Below are 20,453 nucleotides of genomic sequence, written 5' to 3'. Positions count from 1 at the left end.
CACTGGGACCGCCCTCAGTTGCCCCAGGGGCCCTGCTGGGAAGGAGCAGATAAGTAGGAGTAAGACCCAGATGAGTAGGACCCAGCCCCAGCTTTGGAAGGGGCCCTGCCTGATGCTTCCTGCTCCTGGCCCCACATGGCCCCCCAGTTCACCCCGGCCCCCCACAGCTCCTCTAATTACACAGCCATAAAGCACAAATCTCTAATGATCCAATTAGTAACGCCATTACTGCTCTGTCCAGGATTAAAATTACCAATTAAACTGCTGTCGATTTTATCATCACTTAGGCTCGACACGACCAGGGCACTGTGGGCCGCAGAGGCCCATTAGCGGGCCTTTGGGTGGGGGGCTGGCTGGGGCCGGGGCAGGAGGCTTAGTTCAGCCTTGGAGGACAGAGACTCAGAAGGAAGTCTTCCATCCACCACCCCTGGCATCCCGGGACCCTGCCCCAGCCCCATCTCTCAACATCAGGGACTCCAAAGGATCATAGCCTGGTTCCCTCTAGAACTAGTGGTGGCCGGGGCAGAAGGGGCTCCCACAAGGTGTTCATCTGAAAGACTGGTCCCCACTTCCCTTGCTCCTTCTCTGTCACCATAGAGCCCTCTTCTTGGCCCATAGGCTTGATATGCTGTTCTTACTCCATGTCCCCACTGTGGGGGGGCGGGGCGCCACTCTGATAAGCTGCTCAGAGGTCAGTACTGTCTCCCAGATGACATGCAGGGGCCCCTTTTGGGGGCCCTGAGTGCCTTGTCTCAGAACAAGGGGGATCTTGGAGGACAAAGAGCCCAGGGAATAGGCAAGTGTTGGCTTTGCCCCAGAGAGCGGGGTGTGAGCTTCCCATCCTTGGAGGTGTGCAAACACATGGCAACAGGTGGAGACAGCAGCTCACACATGGGGAAGGGTAACCCTTGGGCTAGATCACCGAAACCAGGTAAATAACTTGGTCCTCCTGAGAAAGAATTGGAGATGTCAGGGTCTGAGAATCCCCACAAGGTTCAGTCCTCTGCTCTCCACATCTTGCCCTGGAGGTGCTTCCACAGAATGAGAAGGCCAGGGGCCAGGGGAGGGGACGGTTGGGGGAGGGGGTCCTGGCAACCAGAGAGAGAGGCAGGCACGAACTGAAAACTCAGCCCAGGGGGTGTGCTGAAGGCTGCCGGTCTGCAGCATCTCGAGGATCCCTCTGCAACACTGATGGGACAGTGATGCTGAGCCCCGGGCCCTGGGCTCGGCACCTTCCGTGCCTTCCTCTGTCCATGCTCGTCCTCAGACACAAACACACCAAGACCAAGACTCCAAGTTCCAATGACTTGCCTGAGGTCACACAGTTCTTCACACAAAGGCCCAAAGGGGACAAGGGACAGGGACCCCTGTCATTTCCTGGATGGGACATCCCCAAGTTCCTCTTACCCCTGCTCAGGCTGTTTCCTCCTCCAGGCCTTCTTCCCCTGGAGCAGTGGCTCTAACCACGGCTATACCTTAGAAGCTTCCGGGGAGCATTTTCCAAATACCCTTGCCCAGAGGACATGCTCCAGCCCCCTGGAGGGGTCAGGGTATGCCAGGTGAGGCCGCAGAACCCACCCACAGGGTCTGCACATCTCAGCACCTGTGTAGCTGCTTGTTCAAAGGGAAGTTTACACACAGCTCTTTATGTCACACAGAGAGATGCAGAGAGGAGGGGGCAGGCCCGTGGGGGATTGCAGGGTCCCAGCCTCACCCTGCTCCGGAGGTGGCAAGACCTTGCAAGGAGAGGCAACTTCCCCCACCCACCCCCGTGATGCCAGGGCCAGCTTGAGACATGGCCTCTTCTGGGCAAAGCAGCCACCCTGGGCAGGTCAGTTGAGTGTCTCATCAGAGGCAACAGACTGAGGCAGGGATCTGGGAGCCCAGAGCAATTAGGAGCTGGCTCGCGCCTTGTCTCCTGCCGGCTGCCACGGCTGTCACTCAGGAAGTAGGGCTGGAGCAGGGGCTGGGCTAGAGGCACCCACGATCCCACTCCCAGCCGGCAGCCTAGCCATACCCTGCGCATAGGCTCCCACTTCCCAAAAGGGGAGACAAAGGCCCAAAGGGCACGAGGGACAGGGATCTGTCATTTCCTGGATGGGACAACCCCAAGTTCCTCTTACCCCTGCTCAGGCTGTTTCCCCCTCCAGGCCTTCTTCCCCTGGAGGAGTGACTCTAACCAGGGCTATACCTTAGAAGCTCCTGGGGAGCATTTCCCAAATACCCTTGCCCAGGCCCAAGCCCAGCCCAGTGGGAGCTAACTCTCTGGGGGGGCCTGGGTGAGTGCACGTGCGCGTCTCTCCTGGGCTAGGTTTTTGCACTTACAGACAGCAAACCCTGCCCTGAGGACTAGAAGCTTCTCTACCTGTGTGGCCATGCCTCTCTCTGCCTTCTAGACCACTCCTGGGCTCAGGAGAGTCTGGGGGCCAGAGAAAGAGGCTCTAAAGGTCCAGCCTTTCTGCAACAGGTCGCAGCACCAGGGACAGAGGCACCAGGTACTGTCACCTTCTTCACTTCATCAGATCTCAGCAACCCTAGTTGTGTGGTGGCTGCCTCAAGCCCATTTCACAGGGGAGAAAACTGAGGCAGAACTGACATACTCAGGACATAGAACTGGTAACAGTAGTCCGGATTCATCCCAGCCACACTGGACTCTTGCGTCCAGTGCTCTTTTTTTCCATCACCAAGTTTCTTCTCAAGGAGCAACAAATTCAAGGACCGTCCCCTTTGCTCTGTGTCCTTCTGATGGGCTCTGTCTCCTGCTCTGTCATGTCTACCCCTGTCACCTACGGGAGCTGGAGATCTGAAGGCTTAGACGGGGTGGGATCAGAGCCGACAGGGGCCTCTAGATTCTGGCCCACACACCCTCCCAGCTGGGTCGGCCTCTGCAAGTCTATAAATTCCATTATTCATCAAGTGACTGTGTGAGTTTGCCTAGACGATGAATATTTTATTCACCTCCAGACACTGTCCCCAGAGGGTTCTTGGAACAATATTGTTCCCTAGCCAAGGAGCAGAGGCCAGAGCCTCTGCCCTCCCTGGACACCCCCTTTCCCTCAGCAGCACCCTGTGTCCCCCAGCAGGCCCCCCAGCTTGGACAGGGCTGTGGTTAGCGGTCCTGGATTGACCTTGAGCTTGGCACTTCCCTCCCTCCACTTTGATATCCTCTTCTGGACAGTGGGCTCATTTATTGCCTTGTCAGCCTCTCCATCCCTCCACAACTGCACCCTATGTGGCTGGGCCCAGGGCTGTGCCAGGAGCTCTCCCTGGTGCTGAATGTGGGTGGCAGGAGAATGCCGGCCTTGGAGGAGTGGTTTCCAGCCTGCCAGGGCGCGGCAAGCCTGCTAGTTTTGAGAGGATAGGGCCCCACTCTCTGGGAGGGAGGCACCCAGCCTGTGGACAGGGTGATCTCCATTCCTCTCCCCTTCCTCCCTGCCACTTGGTGGATTCTCCCAGGGTCACAGGTGGCTCACCTCTCCCAGTGTCTCTAGCACCCTGAGTCAAAGACTAGTGGGCAAAGTCTGTGGAGACCCCTCTCCGGAGGGGCCCACGAGTTGAGTCTCCCGATGGCACCCCAGGGGGTGTAGTGTGATGGCGGCAGCACCTTCCCCAGATGGGGGAGCGACAGACATAATTCACACCCTGCAATCACGCCATCTGCTCCCTGGTGACGTGCGGAGGAGAGGACTGGGCTGCAATGCCGAAGGGCTGGTGGGTTGGTGGGTGATCATTCATTCATTCATTCTCTCACTCATTCATCCAGCAGAGGTTCATCCAGCCCCTGCCAATTTCCCAAGCCCAGCCCAGCCCTGTGCCAGGCGGCAGACCTGGGGCATACAGATTTAGAGCCCGCCCTCCGGAGCTAAGGGTGGTCCTCTCACACTTCTGAGCTTTTGCTTACCCTGGTTTTTCCTCCTGGAGTTCCCCTGACTCATAGTAAGAACTATCATGTCCTGCACACTGAACACTTCACATGCAGGATCTAAGAATTCATTCTGGGAGCTAGATCTGTTCCTATTTAACAGGTGAGTAAGCTGAGGCTCAGAGAGGTGAGTGTAGCCACCCAAAGGCATATGCCCAGCTCTAGGTTCTCCCTGCAGAGCTCTTGGCACTGCCTCACCCACCCCACGTCCGAGACTTTTCAAGCTGGTTTCATGACCGTCCTCTACAAAAGCTGCCCCCCCCACCCCACCCTTCACCAGACAGTGAGCTGCCACCTCAACCGTGCTGCTCAGCCTTCTGATGCTTGTTCTGTGAGCCCCAGGTACGAGCAGCTCCCTCTCATCCTCTGACTCCTGGCCTGACTTGCTTTTAGGACCTAGCACCGAGGGGCTGCCCCGTGACCTCAGGTGCACGGTGCTGGAGGGCTGAGGAGGTCTATGATGGTTCCCGGAGGAGGCAGCATTCCTCTGAGCCTGAAGGATGAGATCAGAATGGCCCAGAGTCTGGCTCCTAAAGCCCTCCCCCATCCCAACCCAGCTCCTGCCTTGGACTCGAACCCCAGCCCTGCCTCACAGTGATACATGACCCAACCTGGTCCCTAAGCAGGGGTGCCCCCAACCACGAATGGAGGCAATGACAAACTGCTTTCAGAAGTTCGGGGAATGCCGTTCAGGTTACACCCACAGCCCAAGTACCCATGGGCAGATCAAGAAGGGGGAACAGGAGAGGCTGGTGACACGTGGAAATCCCCTAGGCCCACAGTCAGCTCTGTGGGTCATGGCTTTGCATCAGGGGAGAGACAGGGACTGGCCTGAGTCTCCAGAGGCAGGGGGGTCAGGGATGGCCCAAGCAGTGGGGTGTACTGTGACCTTGGGGCTATAAACCCCATCAGGTCCTGTCCCTCTGGCCCGGTGGGAGCCTGCCCCAGGGAGCAGCCCAGTCACAAGATGTAGAACCTGACCCCTTGGCCACAGACTGGAGGGAGGCCTGTGTCTCCACGGGCACTCATGCCCTCCCTCAGCACAGACCCTCAGGGCCTGGCTATGTTGAGTGGGCCCATTTACTTGATTTTAGCTTAAATTACCCATGGACTGTTTCTGCCTTGTCCTTTGAAAATGCTCCATCGCCCAGGCTGGGAGCTACAGAGGACATAGAAGGAGCTGCCCCTCTGTCAGGCGAGCGGCAACACGCTCTGTAGCAGCCTCTCTAGACGCCACTGGGAGCCCAGTTTCCCATCAGACCCTTAGCAAGCTCCAGCCCAGCCTCCCTTGGCGAAGGGGTCCTGATTTAGAACTGGTTGGCCTGGGCTGGTGCAGCCTGGTCACTCAGTAGACAGCGAAAGAGAGCTGCTGTAGCTCAAGCTCTCAATCAATACATAGCAGCTATAATTATTATTAATTCATATTCCTTGGGGGAATTTTCATGCTAATAGGAAACTCCCAAGAGATACAGGGATACACTGCTGGGCACCTCTCCCACGTTACATCCCTCCATCCTCACCACTGCCTGGGACGTGGCATTGCCTTCACTTCATGAGGGGGAAACCAAGGCCCCAGGAGGTTAGGGGAGGAGACTAAGGTCCTACGGCAGCAAGGAGGTGGTAGATGCGGGAGCCCCAGGTCTGCCCGGCTCCAAGTTCTGGGTTCTTTCCTCCCCACTCCTCTGCTGCACCAGAAGACCCGAGGGAGCTCAAAACACTCCACTCCGATGGTACATTGTCAGACCAGGAGACAGGTGGATGAGGAGGGTTTTGGGGTAGGGCTTTTCGGGGGTCTCTCCCACCCCTGGCCCTTGGTTCTAATGGGCACCCAGCTGATCCCTAGAGGCTGGGGAGACAAATAGCTGGGGTCTTTCCTGGCTTCTCTGCAGGTTGTGGACGCTGCTGAGATGCCCCTCCCGAGCCACGCCTGAGAAGCACTGGGGCCCAGGCCTGGCCCAGCCGAGCTCGGCCAGGGCTGGAGTCTCTCCCTGAGCCCCCTCTCCCCAGGCCCCAAGATAGGGCTGTGATTAATCAACGATAAAAGCAGGAACAAACAGAAAAACTGTAATCAGCTTGGGAAGGGCAGGGCCGGGTAGGGCCGTGGCAATCAGCTTTCCCGCTGGGGCTCTCGGCTAATTGAAAGTGGTTCCGGTAGGGCCTCCAGGGACAGGTCCAGCAGCTGGGGCCATGGAGAGGCCAGGAGGTCAACCCCTCCCCCCATATATACGCACGCACATCTGTGCACCCATGCCCATGCCACTCCTAGCCCACGGGCCTGCACGCCGCCCCCCGCCCACCCATGGGCTCCTGCCCAGAAGCTCCTGCCCTCCCCTCCCCTGCCAGCTCACAACCTTGGCACACACACAGGTTCCCATACACACTCCCAACATGCATCCATCTGCGTGTGGACTCAAAAACACACGAATACACCCTCCTGGGTAACAGATATATGCACACACATGCTGCTCCCACAAACACCAGCCCCCTCACTCTAATGTGCACACATGCCTTGGGGCCTGGGTGAGCCTTGCACACACATTAGGTCTAACCAGCCATGTGAACTGACAGGCTCTCACACCAGTCTCTACAGGCACCCAGCCACCTCTCTGTTCTTCAGTGCCCTGAATCGGGGGTGGGGAGAGGCATGAGACAGACCCTTGGCAGCTCCCCAGGCAGAGTGGTGGGGGCTTGGAAAGGAGCCAGGACTGGGGCTCTACTGTGGGGGGCAAGGTCAGCTGCCAGGTCTCAGCCACGGGCAGGGGAGCCTGCCCCAGGTTTGTCCCAAGCTCCTGCCTGCCGCCAGCGCCTTATGACCTTGGTCAACGCCCTTCTTTCTCAGCCTCAGTTTCCCCACCTTGGAGCCCCTCCTGGCACCAATACTGTATGATTCTCCTCCAGGACCCAGGCGCCTGGGGCCCATCTCACCTCGCTGCCAGGTCTCTGGTCCTCAGTTCCCTGCTCTGTTCGTGCGGGGGTGGGGGCGGGCCAAGGGGCAGGAAGGAAGGCCCCACCCCCACCTTGGTCCCGGTGGCTGCGGACTTGGGGCGAGAGACAAGTGATCCTCCGCTGGGGGAAAGGGGAACCTGGGGCGAAGGGGAGAAAGAGCCCGGGGCGGGCCAGGGGCGACCGCGCAGGGGCCGGCGGCGGGAAGGGGCGGGCGGGGGGGAGGGGGGGGAAGCGCAGAGGGGGCGGGCGGGGGAGGCGGGGAGCGCAGCCAGCGCGGCACAGAGCGAGCGAGCGAGCGAGCGAGCAGGGGAGGCGGCGAGAGCCGGAGCGGCGGGCCGGGCGGCCGCGCCGGCGAGCGGACTAGCGGGCGGCGAGCAGCGCGGAGCGCGCGGAGCACCGAGGAGCGGGCGCGGCGGGCGCGGCGCGCGGCGGCCGGAGCGGAGAGGCCCGAGCGGCGCCGCCCCCGCCGCCCCTGCGGGGCCCCGGCCGGCAGCCCGACGAGGGGGGGGGGCGGCATGGACCGGCGGCCCGGGGCGCGGGGGCGCTAGGCCCCCGGAGGGGCGCCCCCCGTCTCGCCACCGCTGCTGCCGCCTGGCCGCCCTCCGCAGCCGCGCGCCCCGCCCGCTCCAGCCGCCCCCGGGGCCGCCGCCGGCCCATGAGCCCCGACCTCAAAGTTTGCGGCGGGCGGGCGGGCGCGGAGCCTCCAAGATGCCGTTCCACCCGGTGACGGCGGCGTTGATGTACCGGGGCATCTACACCGTGCCCAACCTGCTGTCGGAGCAGCGCCCCGTGGACATCCCTGAGGACGAACTGGAGGGTGAGTGCCCCGCCGGGACCCCTGCCGCCGGCCCTCCTACCTGTGCGCCCAGGTGAAGCGCGGACTAGGGGCGCAGGGGGCGGGGGGGCCGTCCGCAGGTGCCGGCTGCCAGGTGGGCGCTCCAGAGAGCAGCTACGCGGGGAGTCAGGACCAACTCGCACCTCTGGGTGCCGCGGTGGGGGTAGCCAAGGCGGAGGGGCGGCCCAGCCCCTGCCCGCATGGTCCCCTGCGCTGCGGAAACTTGCCGAGCCCCGCAGCGGGGTCACGGGGCCGCGCAGTCCGCGGTGACGGTGCGGCAACGCGGCGGTCTGGGTGGGGGTCCGAGCTGCGCCCCCCGCGCGGGCCCGGCCGGAGCACCCGCATCCTGATCCCCTCCGCGGCGCCCGCCCGCGGCTCTGCGCTCGAATTGACATTCCGTTCGTGTCGCTTTTTTTAAAATCCAATCTGCTCGGGCAGCCGGAGAAGGGGAGAGGGCGACTGCCCTGCTCTTGCCGCCTGCGGGGCTGTCCCCAGTCCCTCCTGGGGCCTTAGCCCCTTCCCCACAGCCCTGCGGGGACCCCCAGCTCAGAGCGCTGGGAGGGCGGTCCAGGAGGTGGTTGCAACAACAAGTGGCCAGATTGGGCGGTTTGGTCGCGATAACCAAGCCTGGAAGGGAAAGGCAGAGGCTGGGACCCAAATCTATTTCCCCCAGAGTCCCTCTGCCTCTCAGCATGAATGGGGACCTTAGGCAAGGGGCTAGACGAGATCAGAGCAGAGGTCAGGGTCTGAGGTCCCTGGACCGAAGATTCTGTGGAGCAATGAGACCCCTGGGGCCTACAAGCTCTTTCCCTCCTGGGCTAGGGGCAGGTTCTCGGGCCTTCCAACCCCCAGACTTCCTAGGGCCCCTTTTGGAGTGGAGTGGGGGTTCTGGGCTGATAGGAGTCTTGGACCCCTAGGATCTACTTATCTGCTGTTGGGTGAGCAGCTGAGATCGCCCAGAGGCTGGGCCTCTCTTCAGTTATCTTGGGTCCGAGGGTCTCTGAGATCTGGGGCTCATCAGGGCTTGGGGGGGGTGTAGCTGAGACACCGATGCAGTCAGGGATGGTGATGGGAGCACAGGGGAAGGCATGGAGAGAGGTCTTCCCTCTTCCCCAAGCCCTGGAGAGGGTAGATCTTGGTGAAGTCAGACTGGGTGAGGGGAAGATCAAGAGGGAGAAAGTAGCTCCCCCCCCAACACACACCCCGCACCGTAGACTATGAACCATCTGCTCCTCTCAAGTCCCCTGAAAGCCCCCAGAGGCTGGCAGAGCCATGAAGACAGGGTCTGGTGTCTGATGTAGGCAGAACAGAGAGATGAGTGCTGCTACTGGATCTCTGGCCTTGAACCTCAAAGCCCAAGTGTCTGCCCTGTCTGTCCAGGGTGTGGGAAAAGGAGGAGGTACACGAAGACCAAGAGGGCAGGGGATGGGGCACGGGCCATCTCTTCTCCACCATTTTCTCCTCCTGCCCTGGGCCACCCCGAATCTCCTGCCAGTGTCTCCCTCCATGGGCCCTCCTCTATCCCTTCCTTCTGGCCACTTGGGCAGCGGACAACATTGTCCGCCCAAAACCCATGCAGCTTCCACCTCATTCCCTACCCTTGCTTCCAGCACCCCACCATGACGCTGGCAGCCCTGCTATGGGCCTGGCTGGGACTCTCCTCTCTTGAAAACCCAGCCCTGGGGTGCAGACACTGAGAAGCTGAGAAGAGGCTGGGATGCAGGGGTGAGCGGGCACAGGGAGGGTAGTGCAGGGGTGAGGAGGCCGCAGCCTCCCCTCAGGCCGCCTGGCGGACACACTGGCAGGAACCCAGCAGCGTTAGTCACCAGCCACACCAAATGCAGTCCCTGCTTCTCTCCTGTCCCCTTCTCCTGGGCCCTGAGGAGCAGAGGGACCCTGGCATAGGGGGCATCTGAAGGGCAGAGCCCTCCTTGGGGTGACCAGGTGGGGGTCGTGGAGCAAGCAGATGCCTGGGTGGCCCCAGCCTATCTCCTAGCCTGTGGGCAGCTGTAGATGAGGGCAAGAAGTCCTCCACAGCTGACCCCCTTCTTGCCTGTAGGCACTCTGAAGCCCTCCTGGGGGACCAAGTCTCTGCAGGCCCCGGTGGTCCTTGAGTGCCAGGGCTGGGTGGAAAAGGTGTTGCCCCCCTGCCCAGTGCTCTGCCTTCATGCTCCTGCCCCAGGGCAGTCTGGGTAAGATCCAGGCCCTTTGCTGAGAGGACACCCACCGGTGGGGAATCCACATGTGCAGAGAAGAGGAAGCCCGGCAGCTTGGGATGAGATGTTGCAGACATTATGTGCCTGCTGCAGAAATCCAGGGGGCGGTTAATCTGAGGGGGAGAGGGACCAGTAAGGGAGGTGGAGAGCGCAGGGTGTCGATGAGGGCTTCCCAGCCAGGCAGCACTGGATTCCAATCTCTACACCCTCGGCTCACAGAGTGACCTTGGACAATCACTTGCCTTTCTTGCCTCGGGTGTCTCCATCTGTAGAAGGGGCTTGGCATTGCCCCTCTCCAGGGCTGCTGGTGACAGAGGACACAATGGAGGTGCTCATCGAGGGGACTGGCACGTAGAGGGAGCTTGCGGACCCAGATGCTGCAGCAGGGGAGGCCAAGGAGGGGGTTCTTGCAGGAGTAAGAGCCTGGAGTGCGGAGAGATTGGTGAAGCTCTTGAGTTAGGGACCCTAGATGTACAGAGAGACAGACCAGGAAGGCAGCCTCCGCGAAAGGCTGGGTAGAAGAGTCCTTGAAGGTCTGGCAAAGGCACCTGGGGACCTGTGGCCCGGGGAGCCATGGGTGGCAGTTGGCAGGGTAGATGTGGCCAGGCAAAGCTGGCCTGGAGCCTGTCTGACTCCGGAGAAGGAGAGGCACAGACAGGCTTTCCAGCTTCTCCCCGTATCTCGCCCTCCCTCACCCCTGCCACGACACACACACACACAGCAAAGCCCCCCAGGGTCTGCAGGAGCACGAAGGCTGGCCCGAAGGTCATCAACAGGCTTGAGCACCTGAGGGTAGGAGTGCGGTGGCTGCAAGCCCTAGCCCAGCCCTTTCTGGCCAGAGAGAAGAGGAAGGAGACAGACAGACGGACCGGCAGACAGCCACCAGGGCAGGGTTCTGGGGTTGGCACTTGGCCGGCTCAGTCAGATAGTGGAGCCCGCACTGAGAGTGACCAAATAGGGCATTCAGAGTATGGGGGGTTGGAGAGTCCCCTATCCTGCCCCTTTTCCTGCAAGCCCAGCAGCTGCCTCTGCGCAGACCAGAAACTCAGGGCCGCCAAAGTGGTGGGGCGTGGGGCCAATGCCGCGGAGAATGGCAACTGCTGCAGAGGACAGACGCTGCCCCCCCCTTCACAAGTGACCTCCAGCATGTGCACCCTGTCTCTGGACTCCAGCTTCCTGATGGAGTGCTGATGCCCCTCGAGGCCTGTTGGGCTGCCTCAGGGTCTGTCATCTGCCCACATAACCCAAGATTCACCTGCCCTCCATTGTCTCCCGTCCAGCCCGGTGCGTCCAGCTTAAGGCTTCCAGAAGAGGATGAGGGGCTGAAGCAGCCATGGGCTCTGGGGGCCACACCCGGCCCCTGCCAGGGTGGGAGGCACAGCCTGGACCCCAGCTCCTTGCAGGGGAGGGGGCCAGCATCCACTGCAGTCCCATTGTGGGTCGAGGGTTTTGCCATCCCAACTCGAGATTTCCCAGTGGGCCTCTACAGAGGAGGAAACTGCGGGACCCAGAAAGATGGGGTGTTGACCCTGGGTTTCTCCTTCCAAAAACAGCCCCTCACCCAGAAATCTGGGGATGGTACCCTCAACCCTGCCCTCAGCTTGATTCCCCTCTTCTGTGGGTGGCCCATAGGGTGGGTTGGGGTGGGGTCCTTGGGGGGTTGGACAGGGGGACAAGCAGCATCCTCAACCTCCCCTCATGCTTCTCGCCTACTTGGGGAGTGGAAAGCAAACGCTTTCTCTTACTAGGATTGTTTGTAAACTAGAAGTAAATGGGCTCAGAATGGTGGCTTCACACCAAGTGGTGCATGAACTTCTGCTCAGCTCTTTCCTCTGTGTGCTCTAGAAGGGTAGCCTCCCCAAATCAGTCATTCATTCATTTAATCACTAGTTTGGCAGATGTTTATGCTTGACAGACAGCACTGTTCCAGGTCATGGGGCCCCAGCAGTGGCCCCTGGCCTCATGGCACTCATAGTTCATTCGCAGTCCAGTGTGGTGGACAGGAATGAACAGTGCAAGGGCAGAGCAGGGCGTGTGGGAGCCCAGAAGAAGACAGGAGTCAGCTGGGGGGCAGGGAGGACTCCAGGGAGGTGATGGTATCTATGCTGAGAACCTGAGAGGCATCAGAGTTTGCCCTGGTGAGCGGAAGAACTTCCAGGCGAAAGGAGCCCTGTGCTCAAAGGTCTGGACATGGAGCACTCCTGGTGCTCACCAGGGCTGAAAGGGCCCCTCGGGCTGGAGTTCGGGACACCTGAGGTGGGCAGAGCCTGGGGCTGGGTCAGGAGGGCTACAGTGCTGGCCAGAACCTAAGTGTGTGTGGTGGTGAGAGTGGCAGACGGTGTGCCTGGTTGCATGCTTGGTGCCTTAATCTCTACCTAGAGACTCCAAAGCCATAGGACCCCGTTAGCCGCCTCCCTGACTGCCGGGCCCTCACTCATATACCTCTGGTGGTGGGGAGCTTACCACCTTGTCAGTGGTCTGGGAGAATGCTAGATGGGAGTTGGCCTGAGTTCCAAGTCTAAGGTTTATAGAAACGCCTGGGCCTGGTCCAGATCTCCCATCCCAGCTGCTTTCTGGCGTAGGGGACCCTGGTTAGACCAGATTCTCAGGCCCAACCTAGGATGGGTGGAGAAGGTCCAGAGTCAGAGGGTCTGGGGACCCAAGCCACTTGGCTACAGCCCACTATCTCTGTTTTGGCCTACGGGTCATCTGGTCTAACCTCCGGGCCTTGGGTGCAGACACCAGGTAGGAAGAGCCTGATGAAATTTGGGTCCTTGACCAAGCTTTGCTGTGGCCCCTAGTCTGCGATGGGGCCAGCGGGATCAGGGAATAACCCCGTGGCACAGGATTCCACAGTTTTAGGGGTTCACAGCCCCTTAAGGCCAGGCCTGGGCCAGCCAGATTCCTGCTCTCACCAGAAATAGCCTTGACCCCAAACTGACCCTGGGCTGGCTGTTTTGCCTCTCCATGCCTCAGTTTCCAGGCCTGCAGTCTGGAGCATTTTCATCTGTCTCTGCTTCCAAATACACCCACACTCACACTCAGGGGGAGGATTCTGCCTGCTGAAGTCCCAGCCAGGGGGACAGCTTAGGCAAAGGCCAAGAGGCTGGCAGGTGAACAAGGATGCTGGAGCAGAGAGGGTGTGAGTGGAGTGAGGTTCCCGTCTCGGCCAAAGGAAAATGCTCTTCAGGGCTCTTCCTGGGCTGAGTGACCATGAAAGGACAGCAGGTAGAGCGAAGTTGAGTGGGGAGAGGTTAGGACCTCTCAACAGCTCCTGGACATGTTTGGTAAAACCCTTGTTGTACCTGCATCACTACTGGGCATTCTTCTGTGGGTGGGACTGAGTCTGGCCCGAGGTCACTCGCTGCTCCCAGCCCAGTGCCTTGCTCTCCATCCCTGTCACCCAGGTCCTCAGGCCTCCGTCTCCCCTTCCGTAAAATGCAGGGGACAATCTCCACATCTGAGCAGGCCTGGGCTTGCTGGGGCCCCTCCATCCAGCCTCCGCCTTCCCCCAAACTTGGACAGGGGAGGCAGTCTCTGCTCGGAGCTGTGGGCCCGTTAGCCCTGAGCCAGAGCTGGTGGCTGCCTCATGGGGTGCCGTTAAGGAGTGCTGGCTGGAGTTTCCAAGCCGAGCCCAGGGGAGGAAGCATGCGATGGGGATGAGCGGGGGGTAGGGGATGGCAGGAGGGAGGGGTGGACAGGGAAGCCTTCGGCAGCTCAGAGGCCACCCCTGCCAGGCCCCGGGAGCCGGCACAGTGGGACTCACGCTTAGCCACCACACGGGGTCGTCGTGAGCACGCCCTGAGAGGCTGTGGGAGCCTGGCTCGGAGAAGGAGACCCCCGAGGGTGATCTGGGCCGTGCTTCGGGCGTGGGCGTACCTTTGCTGCCTGGCTTGGCCGGCCCTGGGCTCCTGGAAGGCAGCGCTAGGGTGGACACTTGGGCCACCTGCCACGTGTCTCTGACCAGACCTGCAGGCTCCATAGTGGATTTTCAATGCCGGGCTCAAGCTGCGGGTTTGGGAATCCTGGGAGCCTGGGGAGGGGGGTGCTGGGGACAGAGGCGAGGTCCCAACCTGCTCTGCTCCCCCCGCCCACAGAGATCCGTGAGGCCTTCAAAGTCTTTGACCGCGATGGCAATGGCTTCATTTCCAAGCAGGAGCTGGGTGCGGCCATGCGCTCCCTGGGCTACATGCCCAATGAGGTGGAGCTAGAAGTTATCATCCAGCGGCTGGACATGGATGGTGAGCACCAACCCCTGCCTGTTTCCTTACCCCTCACCTGGGCCTCTGAGGCTGAGCCCACCCTCCAGGCACCCCCAAGCCCATGGCAGTAGGCAGTTGGGTCTGGCCCCATTTCCCAGCCCGGAAAATAGAGGCCAGAGTGTGATGGCCCCAGCCACACCCACACACGGAGGTTAGAGGATCTGCCTCTCTCCCTCTGCATCATTCTGAGCAATATTTTTTTTAAAGATTTTATTTTTAAGTCATCTCTTCCCCCAACGTGGAGCTCAAACTTACAACCTCGAGATCAGGAGTTGCATGTTCTACCGACTGAGCCAGCCAGGCACCTCCCGAGCAATTTTTAAAGCACAGAAAAGTAGGAAGGATGTACTAAATACCCCAGGTCCCCTCACCCCCAAATAAAAAATCATTTAGTCGTATTTGCCACCTGGCGATTTATTAAGGAAAACCTAGTAAAAAAGACCAGTAATGTCCACTCAGTCCCCTCTTCCCGTCCCCCCACCCCCCACCCCAGGGCCTCCAACCCTGCCTCCTCCCCACCCAGAGAGCAGGTAGCCGTCTGGGCAGACTGTGCCCCGAGCTTCAGCTCCTGGGTGGTGAGGATGTCGGGCCCCACACCTGCTGGGAAGCCATGTTTCTGAGTAAAAATGTGAGGCTCTCCCACGTGCTCGGGCCCACCCGCCGCACTCCATCTCCACTTTGCCAGGTGGGGCCTCATTATATTTGGTGGTGTTAGTCCCTGAACCTAACTCAAGGCTCAGAGAAGGTGGGACCCGCCCAAGGTACCACAGTGGCCCAAGGTGGCCGGGGACCCAGCCCAGTTGTGGGCTGGCCCATGATTGGACCTGTGCCTACCCTAGGCGATGGCCAAGTGGACTTTGAGGAGTTTGTGACCCTCCTGGGACCCAAGCTTTCCACCTCGGGGATCCCAGAGAAGTTCCACGGCACTGACTTTGACACCGTCTTCTGGAAGGTATGCACTGGCGGGGTGGGACTTAGGGTTGTGCCCCCTGTGGAGGGCTGCACGGGGCCAGTGAACGGCCAGGGCCACACTGTAAAGGGGGATGACTATCCCAGGCGTCTGTCCCCTGGATGTCTTAGCTCCCAGAGGGCCAGGGGCCCCCTGGGGGAGGCTGGTGTGGTCAAGGACTCAAGGAACGGAGCCAGTGGTTTCCGGTCTCCCACAATCTGGAGGCGTGTCCCTGGGCCCGTGCGGCTGCGGGGTGCTGGGTGGTAGCCGTGGGGGTGGCAGTGGCCAGAGCACCGCGTCGCCTCCCCTCCCCAAGTGCGACATGCAGAAGCTGACCGTGGACGAGCTGAAGCGGCTGCTGTACGACACCTTCTGTGAGCACCTGTCCATGAAGGACATCGAGAACATCATCATGACGGAGGAGGAAAGCCACCTGGGCACCGCCGAGGAGTGCCCCGTGGACGTGGAGAGTGAGTGACCGGCCCCCGCTCCCCCCACGGGCAGGCCAACGGCTGGGGCAGGGGGAGGAGGAACCGGGGTCTGCAGGGGACGGCCGGGGGCCTCCTTGCCCGCCCCACGCCTCGTGTCCCCCGTGTCCCGTGGGACGAGCCCACGTGCGGAAGTGCAGGCGGCTCTTGATTCCATGCTTCGCTGTCCCCGTCTGTCTCTCTCTGGTGCTCCCTGGCGGGCGGCCACAGCCTGCTCCAACCAGCAGATCCGCCAGACGTGCGTGCGCAAGAGCCTGATCTGCGCCTTCGCCATCGCCTTCATCATCAGCGTCATGCTCATCGCAGCCAACCAGGTGCTGCGCAGCGGCATGAAGTAGGCGCGCCCCCGCCGCCGCAGTCCTCTCCCGCGCTCGGCTCCCGGGGCCACCGCCGCGTGTCCTTTGGGGCCGGGACGTCTGGCAACCCCACCCCACCTGCCCCCGCGGGCCCTTGCATGGAGCCGAGGCCCAGCTGCGGAGGGCCTGGCGGGGGCTCTGAGGACGGCCCCCGGCCCCGCCTGCACCCTGCCCACCCTGGCCTGTAGCACTAACTCTTCCCTCCCACCGTCCAGGGGCTCCTGGGAAATTTAGGAGGCATTTGTACAGGGTCCAGTAGCTGATGTGGTCACTTAGGCAGGAAGGAGGCACCCTGTGCCCAGGGCCACACAGCCAGCCTGACCCTGGTCCCTGAGATTTGCCCAGGGCCGTGTGCAGGGTGCAGACGGCGGCAGGAGGCTTCCTCCTGGAGAGGGGGTGAGGCTGGGGTCTCCTGGGCGCTATTCGCTGGCCAAGCCTGAGGAGGCCCCTGGCCTTCTGTGGGGTCCCTTTCTCTGACCCTCCTTAGACTCAAGCCCAGCCTTCCTCCATGCACCCACTGGGGCCAGAGAATTTGCCCATTTCACAGATGAGGAGCCTGAGGCTCAGAGGGCCCCCAGATTCAGTACCCCCTTCAACAGGGATTTTTAGGAAGGGCAAAAGCTCACAGCAGATGGGGAATCTGAGGTGGCCCTGCAGTCTCTGTGCCCTTTGAGCTCCCCAGTCTGAGGACCACATTGCCCACCACCCAGCACAGAATCTAGAACTGGAGTGCAGTGAGGAGGGAAGCAGACCAGGGGCCTGGAGGCTCCACGTCGCCTGAGCAGCCTGTTGATCTCCCCACCAGCCCGGGGGGCTCCTCCCGGGCAGAAGCCTCGGGAGGGGCCCTGTGTCATGCTGGGCTAAGGGGCTGGCGCAGCCCAGCATTGCCGGTGCCCGGAAGCTCAGCCAGGCCACTCCCCCAAGTCCAGGGCCTGTCTTCCCGGGGCCCCCAACCTCTCTACACTGTCCAGGCCAGAGACACAGCTGCCACCGTGCCCCGGTTGTGCCATCTCTTGGTCGGGGGGCAGCTCAGCACGGGCAGATGCGGGGACTGGGACAGCAGACTGAGTCCTCGAGCTCCTCTCCCGGATCTGGAGCCCCCTTTCACCTGGGTGGCCACCCCAGCCACACGGGCGCACCCTCTGCCCAGCCGTGCCGAGCCTCTGCCGGCCCTCCCGGGAGAAGGGCAACAGCACTCCTCACCCAGCAGACGACCTCGTCTCAACGCCAGTCCCGCCCGTCCTCTGCCCAGGGGCCGAGGCGCGGAGCTGAGGGCGCCGGGCAAGGAGGAAGCCAGACCACCGTGGTGACAGACTTTCTTTATAAACATCCAGAAGGCAGTTTTCTCACCCATCTTCTCAGGATGTCCCATGAGGGCGGGAGGGTGGAGCTGCCTGGAGTAGAGCTCGGATCAGGGCTGCACCTGGTAGGGCGGCTCCGGCGCCTCCGTCCAGCCAGGCTGAGCCGACGGCTTCAGAAGCTCTCCAGGAGGCAGCAGGCGGGGGCCTCGGCGTCCCCAGTAGGAGCCCGTATCTTTACTGTGACTGACACGAAGGCTGACCAGATGGGGTCAGGTGGGGATGAGGGGCTCAGCCCCACTGGACGCTGGGCTGCAGGGGCCACCCCCCGGGTGGGGGTGCCCGCAGGGATGGAGGCAGCTCCTGGACTGGTGGCCAGCCTATGGGGTACTGGAAGATGGTGGTTCTCATGGGTTCGGCCCTAGCGAGAAGGAGAAAGTCAGAGAATTAGAATGGGGCCCAGCACAGGCCCAGGCTGGGGCACCTCCCCCCCAGCTCCCCCTCTCCCCACCGCCCCAGCTACGGGAAAGGTCAGCTGCTCGCATGACCTTTCTGGAAGGCAGAGCCTCAAAAACATGCAGACCCTTTGTGCCAGCAACCTCACCTCTAGGAAGGAGCCCAAGTGAAACAGCAGGGTTGTGGGCAGAGACTGAGCTACAAGAAGCAGAAATAACCTGTGTCCACCTGTGGGGGACTGATTAAATACATATGCACGTCCACAGCAGAGAATGCTATGCAGCCCGCATAAAAGTGAAGGCAGACTTGTATGCACTGATAAGGAAAGGTGTCATGATGTACTGTGTGAGTAGAGAGAAAAAGCAGCTTATAAAATAATGTATATAGCATGATACTATTTTTGTTTAAAGATATATAACATATATAAATGCATAAAAAAAACCCTGGAAGACACAGCAAAATGTTAACAGTGGTTCTATCTGTGTGGTGTAGTTATGGGTGATTTTTTTTACTTCTTTATACTTTTCAAGAAAAGTTTTACAGGCACGCAAGCCTTGGAAATCAGAAAAAAATATTGTCTAAAATTTTTTTAAAAGCCTCATTTCTCATGCTACTCACTCTCCTTCCCCTGGAGGTCCAACCCCCCTGGAGCTGCCACCTGGGAACCCAGGGCCTATTTGGAGCATCCACCCTGGGTGCCCAGCCAGGGGCCACCCTGCCCCCAGCTGCTCCATACTCCAATGCTTCTGGACTTAACCCCCACTCAGGCCGCTGCTCTGCCTCTCACAGACTATGAAGCACTTTGAACTCACCCGAGAGCTCGCGTCTCCCCTATGGGACTGGAGCTCTCACATGGAAGAGACCAGGGGTTAGGGGTGATGTCCATCTGTCCCCCAGGAGCCAGAGCCAGGCCTGGCGCAGGGAGGCCACTCAGTGAATGTCTGCTGGCGACAAGTAGCAACACTGAGTGCTCTTACTGACTAGGCACTGCTCTGGGCCAGGCACCAAGGTCTAGAGAAACCTCAAGCATCTTCATATGAACCCCATTTATAGATGAGGCAACTGAGGTGCACAGAGTCAGTCATATGCCCAAGTGACAGAGTCTGGGACTGGGGATTAGGGGCTAACAGGCAATGTATACGTGGGCTCCAGACATTGCCCCCCAGTCCACAGGCCTAGCTTTTAGTGGAGGTGATACCCTGGCAGCTCCAGGCAGGCTGGGATCCAGTGGCCAGCCCTCTGCTGAGAGGGAAAGTCCTGAGCCCTCTGAAAGGTTTGGAGAGGCCTCAGGCCTCCGAAGTGTAGGTGGTGGCTGGGGTCAGGAGCCCCGGGAGTTTGCCTCGCTGCCAGCCCCCCAGCCTGCTCCTCCTGGGGCCTGACCTGCTGGGGACAGCCCACTCGAGGGCTTCAGGCGGCCTCCTGTTACAAGAGGCCAGGGCAACCCCCTGCCTAGCTGTTTGCCGTCTGCTGGAGAGCGCACGAAGCAGCTCCCGACGTGATCTATGGCACTGGGGAGACTTCATCAACTCCACCAGCTGCAGAGAAGGGTGGGAGTGGGGGAGGCTCCGCAGTTGCTGGAAGGGAGAGCCCCAGCTGCCAGCCAGCCCCAGGCTTCCTGCAGGGTTAAGGTGACTGCAATTCTCTGCAGAGAGAGGGTGTGATCCTGGTGAGACCCTTCCTGTGAGCCTCAGACCCTTCTCTAGAAGATGGAGCAGATTCCTCGGCAGCTGAGGCCTCCCCCCAGGATAAGGGTACCCCCTCCATGGGCTCAGACATGGACACATTCCCCAGGCCCCTGAGCTCATGAAGCACACCCCTCCCGCCTATGCAGAGCACACAGGGACACTGAGATGCACAAGACCGCTCCATGGCCTCCCTTGTGGCCCGTTGCCCACCCGCACTCCCCTGCCCCCGGTGCAAGGACAGGAGCTGCTCTCTTTTGCATTTCCCCAGCTGTGGTTCTGACCCAAAGAAAAGAGTCTTAGGGAAGCACCTGGGCTGGAACAGTAGCGCCAGTCCAGAGAGGGGTGCAAAAGGGGAGATTAAGAGGGATAAAGTCACAATCTGAAGAGCCAACAATGGAAAACAGGGACAAGCACTGGCCTTGCCGGGGGATTAGTCTGTGTGTCTGAGCTTTTGCCCTGTCTGCTCTGGGCAGATCCCTCAGGGTCAGTTGGCCGAGGAGGATGGCACAGTGTGCCAGGATGGGGCCTCACAGGGCCTCCATTTCCCCCTTTTATAAGGAGGGTTGGCCTGGTTCACCTCGAAGGTGTGGCTCAGCCCGTGGGGTTGGAGCCCTCGGGTCTGGGTGGCCCCAGGTGGACTGGGCAGCCATCTGCCCCCTGTACCTCAGGGGAGGAAACAGAGACCCAGAGAAGAGCAGCCACCACACTGGTCCCCACAAGGGGTCCACAGCACCAACACCTAGGGAATAGTCTTCCAGGCCAGGGACCCTGCTCCCCCAAGTGCTCCCACGCAGTCAACATGGCCCGAGCCCGCGCCAAGCCTGAGTGACAATGTGAGCTCGGCGCCGTGAGGGGGGCGTCCGAGCTAAAACTTGAAGAATGAGTCTGCCTTTGCCTGGCAGAGGTGGGGAGGCGGTTCCAGGCGGACAAAGTAGTGTATACGTGGTGCACAGAAATCAGAAATGCCCACCACATCCAAGAAGCCGCCAGTGTCCAGTGGGACTGACAGAGGCCAGATGGGAGAGGTGAGAAGGGGGACC

At 60.7% G+C, this 20,453-nt stretch overlaps 2 protein-coding genes across 3 annotated transcripts in view; one reads left to right on the top strand and one right to left on the bottom strand.

Moving 5' to 3' along the window:
- Nucleotides 1–7,552: 7,552 nt before the first annotated feature.
- On the top strand, nt 7,553–15,965 carry CABP7 (calcium binding protein 7). Its single transcript, XM_036123155.2, has 5 exons — nt 7,553–7,685; nt 14,017–14,160; nt 15,021–15,133; nt 15,447–15,600; nt 15,829–15,965. Exons 1-5 carry the CDS (start codon nt 7,577–7,579, stop codon nt 15,954–15,956), a joined length of 648 nt encoding a protein of 215 aa, XP_035979048.1. The 5' UTR covers nt 7,553–7,576; the 3' UTR covers nt 15,957–15,965.
- Nucleotides 15,966–17,278: 1,313 nt separating this feature from the next.
- Nucleotides 17,279–20,453, bottom strand: part of ZMAT5 (zinc finger matrin-type 5) — a 28,380-nt gene continuing 25,205 nt past the window's right edge. For both annotated transcript variants that reach the window (XM_078060796.1, XM_036123161.2), the window contains one exon: nt 17,279–17,693. In XM_078060796.1, the coding sequence (XP_077916922.1) occupies nt 17,680–17,693 (14 nt within the window). In that variant the 3' untranslated portion in view covers nt 17,279–17,679. The remainder of the gene's footprint in view (nt 17,694–20,453) is intronic.

Source organism: Halichoerus grypus, chromosome 13 (genome assembly GCF_964656455.1).
Source record: "Halichoerus grypus chromosome 13, mHalGry1.hap1.1, whole genome shotgun sequence".
Classification (NCBI taxonomy): Eukaryota; Metazoa; Chordata; class Mammalia; order Carnivora; family Phocidae; genus Halichoerus; species Halichoerus grypus.
Note: the sequence above shows the minus strand (reverse complement) of the source record. Positions and strands in the feature narration are given on the sequence as shown.

Bases quoted from the DNA above. Each gene is read 5' to 3' on its own strand.
- CABP7 (XM_036123155.2), top strand. From the start codon at position 7,577: ATGCCGTTCCACCCGGTGACGGCGGCGTTGATGTACCGGGGCATCTAC. The intron at 7,686-14,016 runs GTGAGTGCCCCG...CCCCGCCCACAG, and splicing joins CCCTGAGGACGAACTGGAGG to AGATCCGTGAGGCCTTCAAA. The intron at 15,134-15,446 runs GTATGCACTGGC...CCCCTCCCCAAG, and splicing joins TTGACACCGTCTTCTGGAAG to TGCGACATGCAGAAGCTGAC.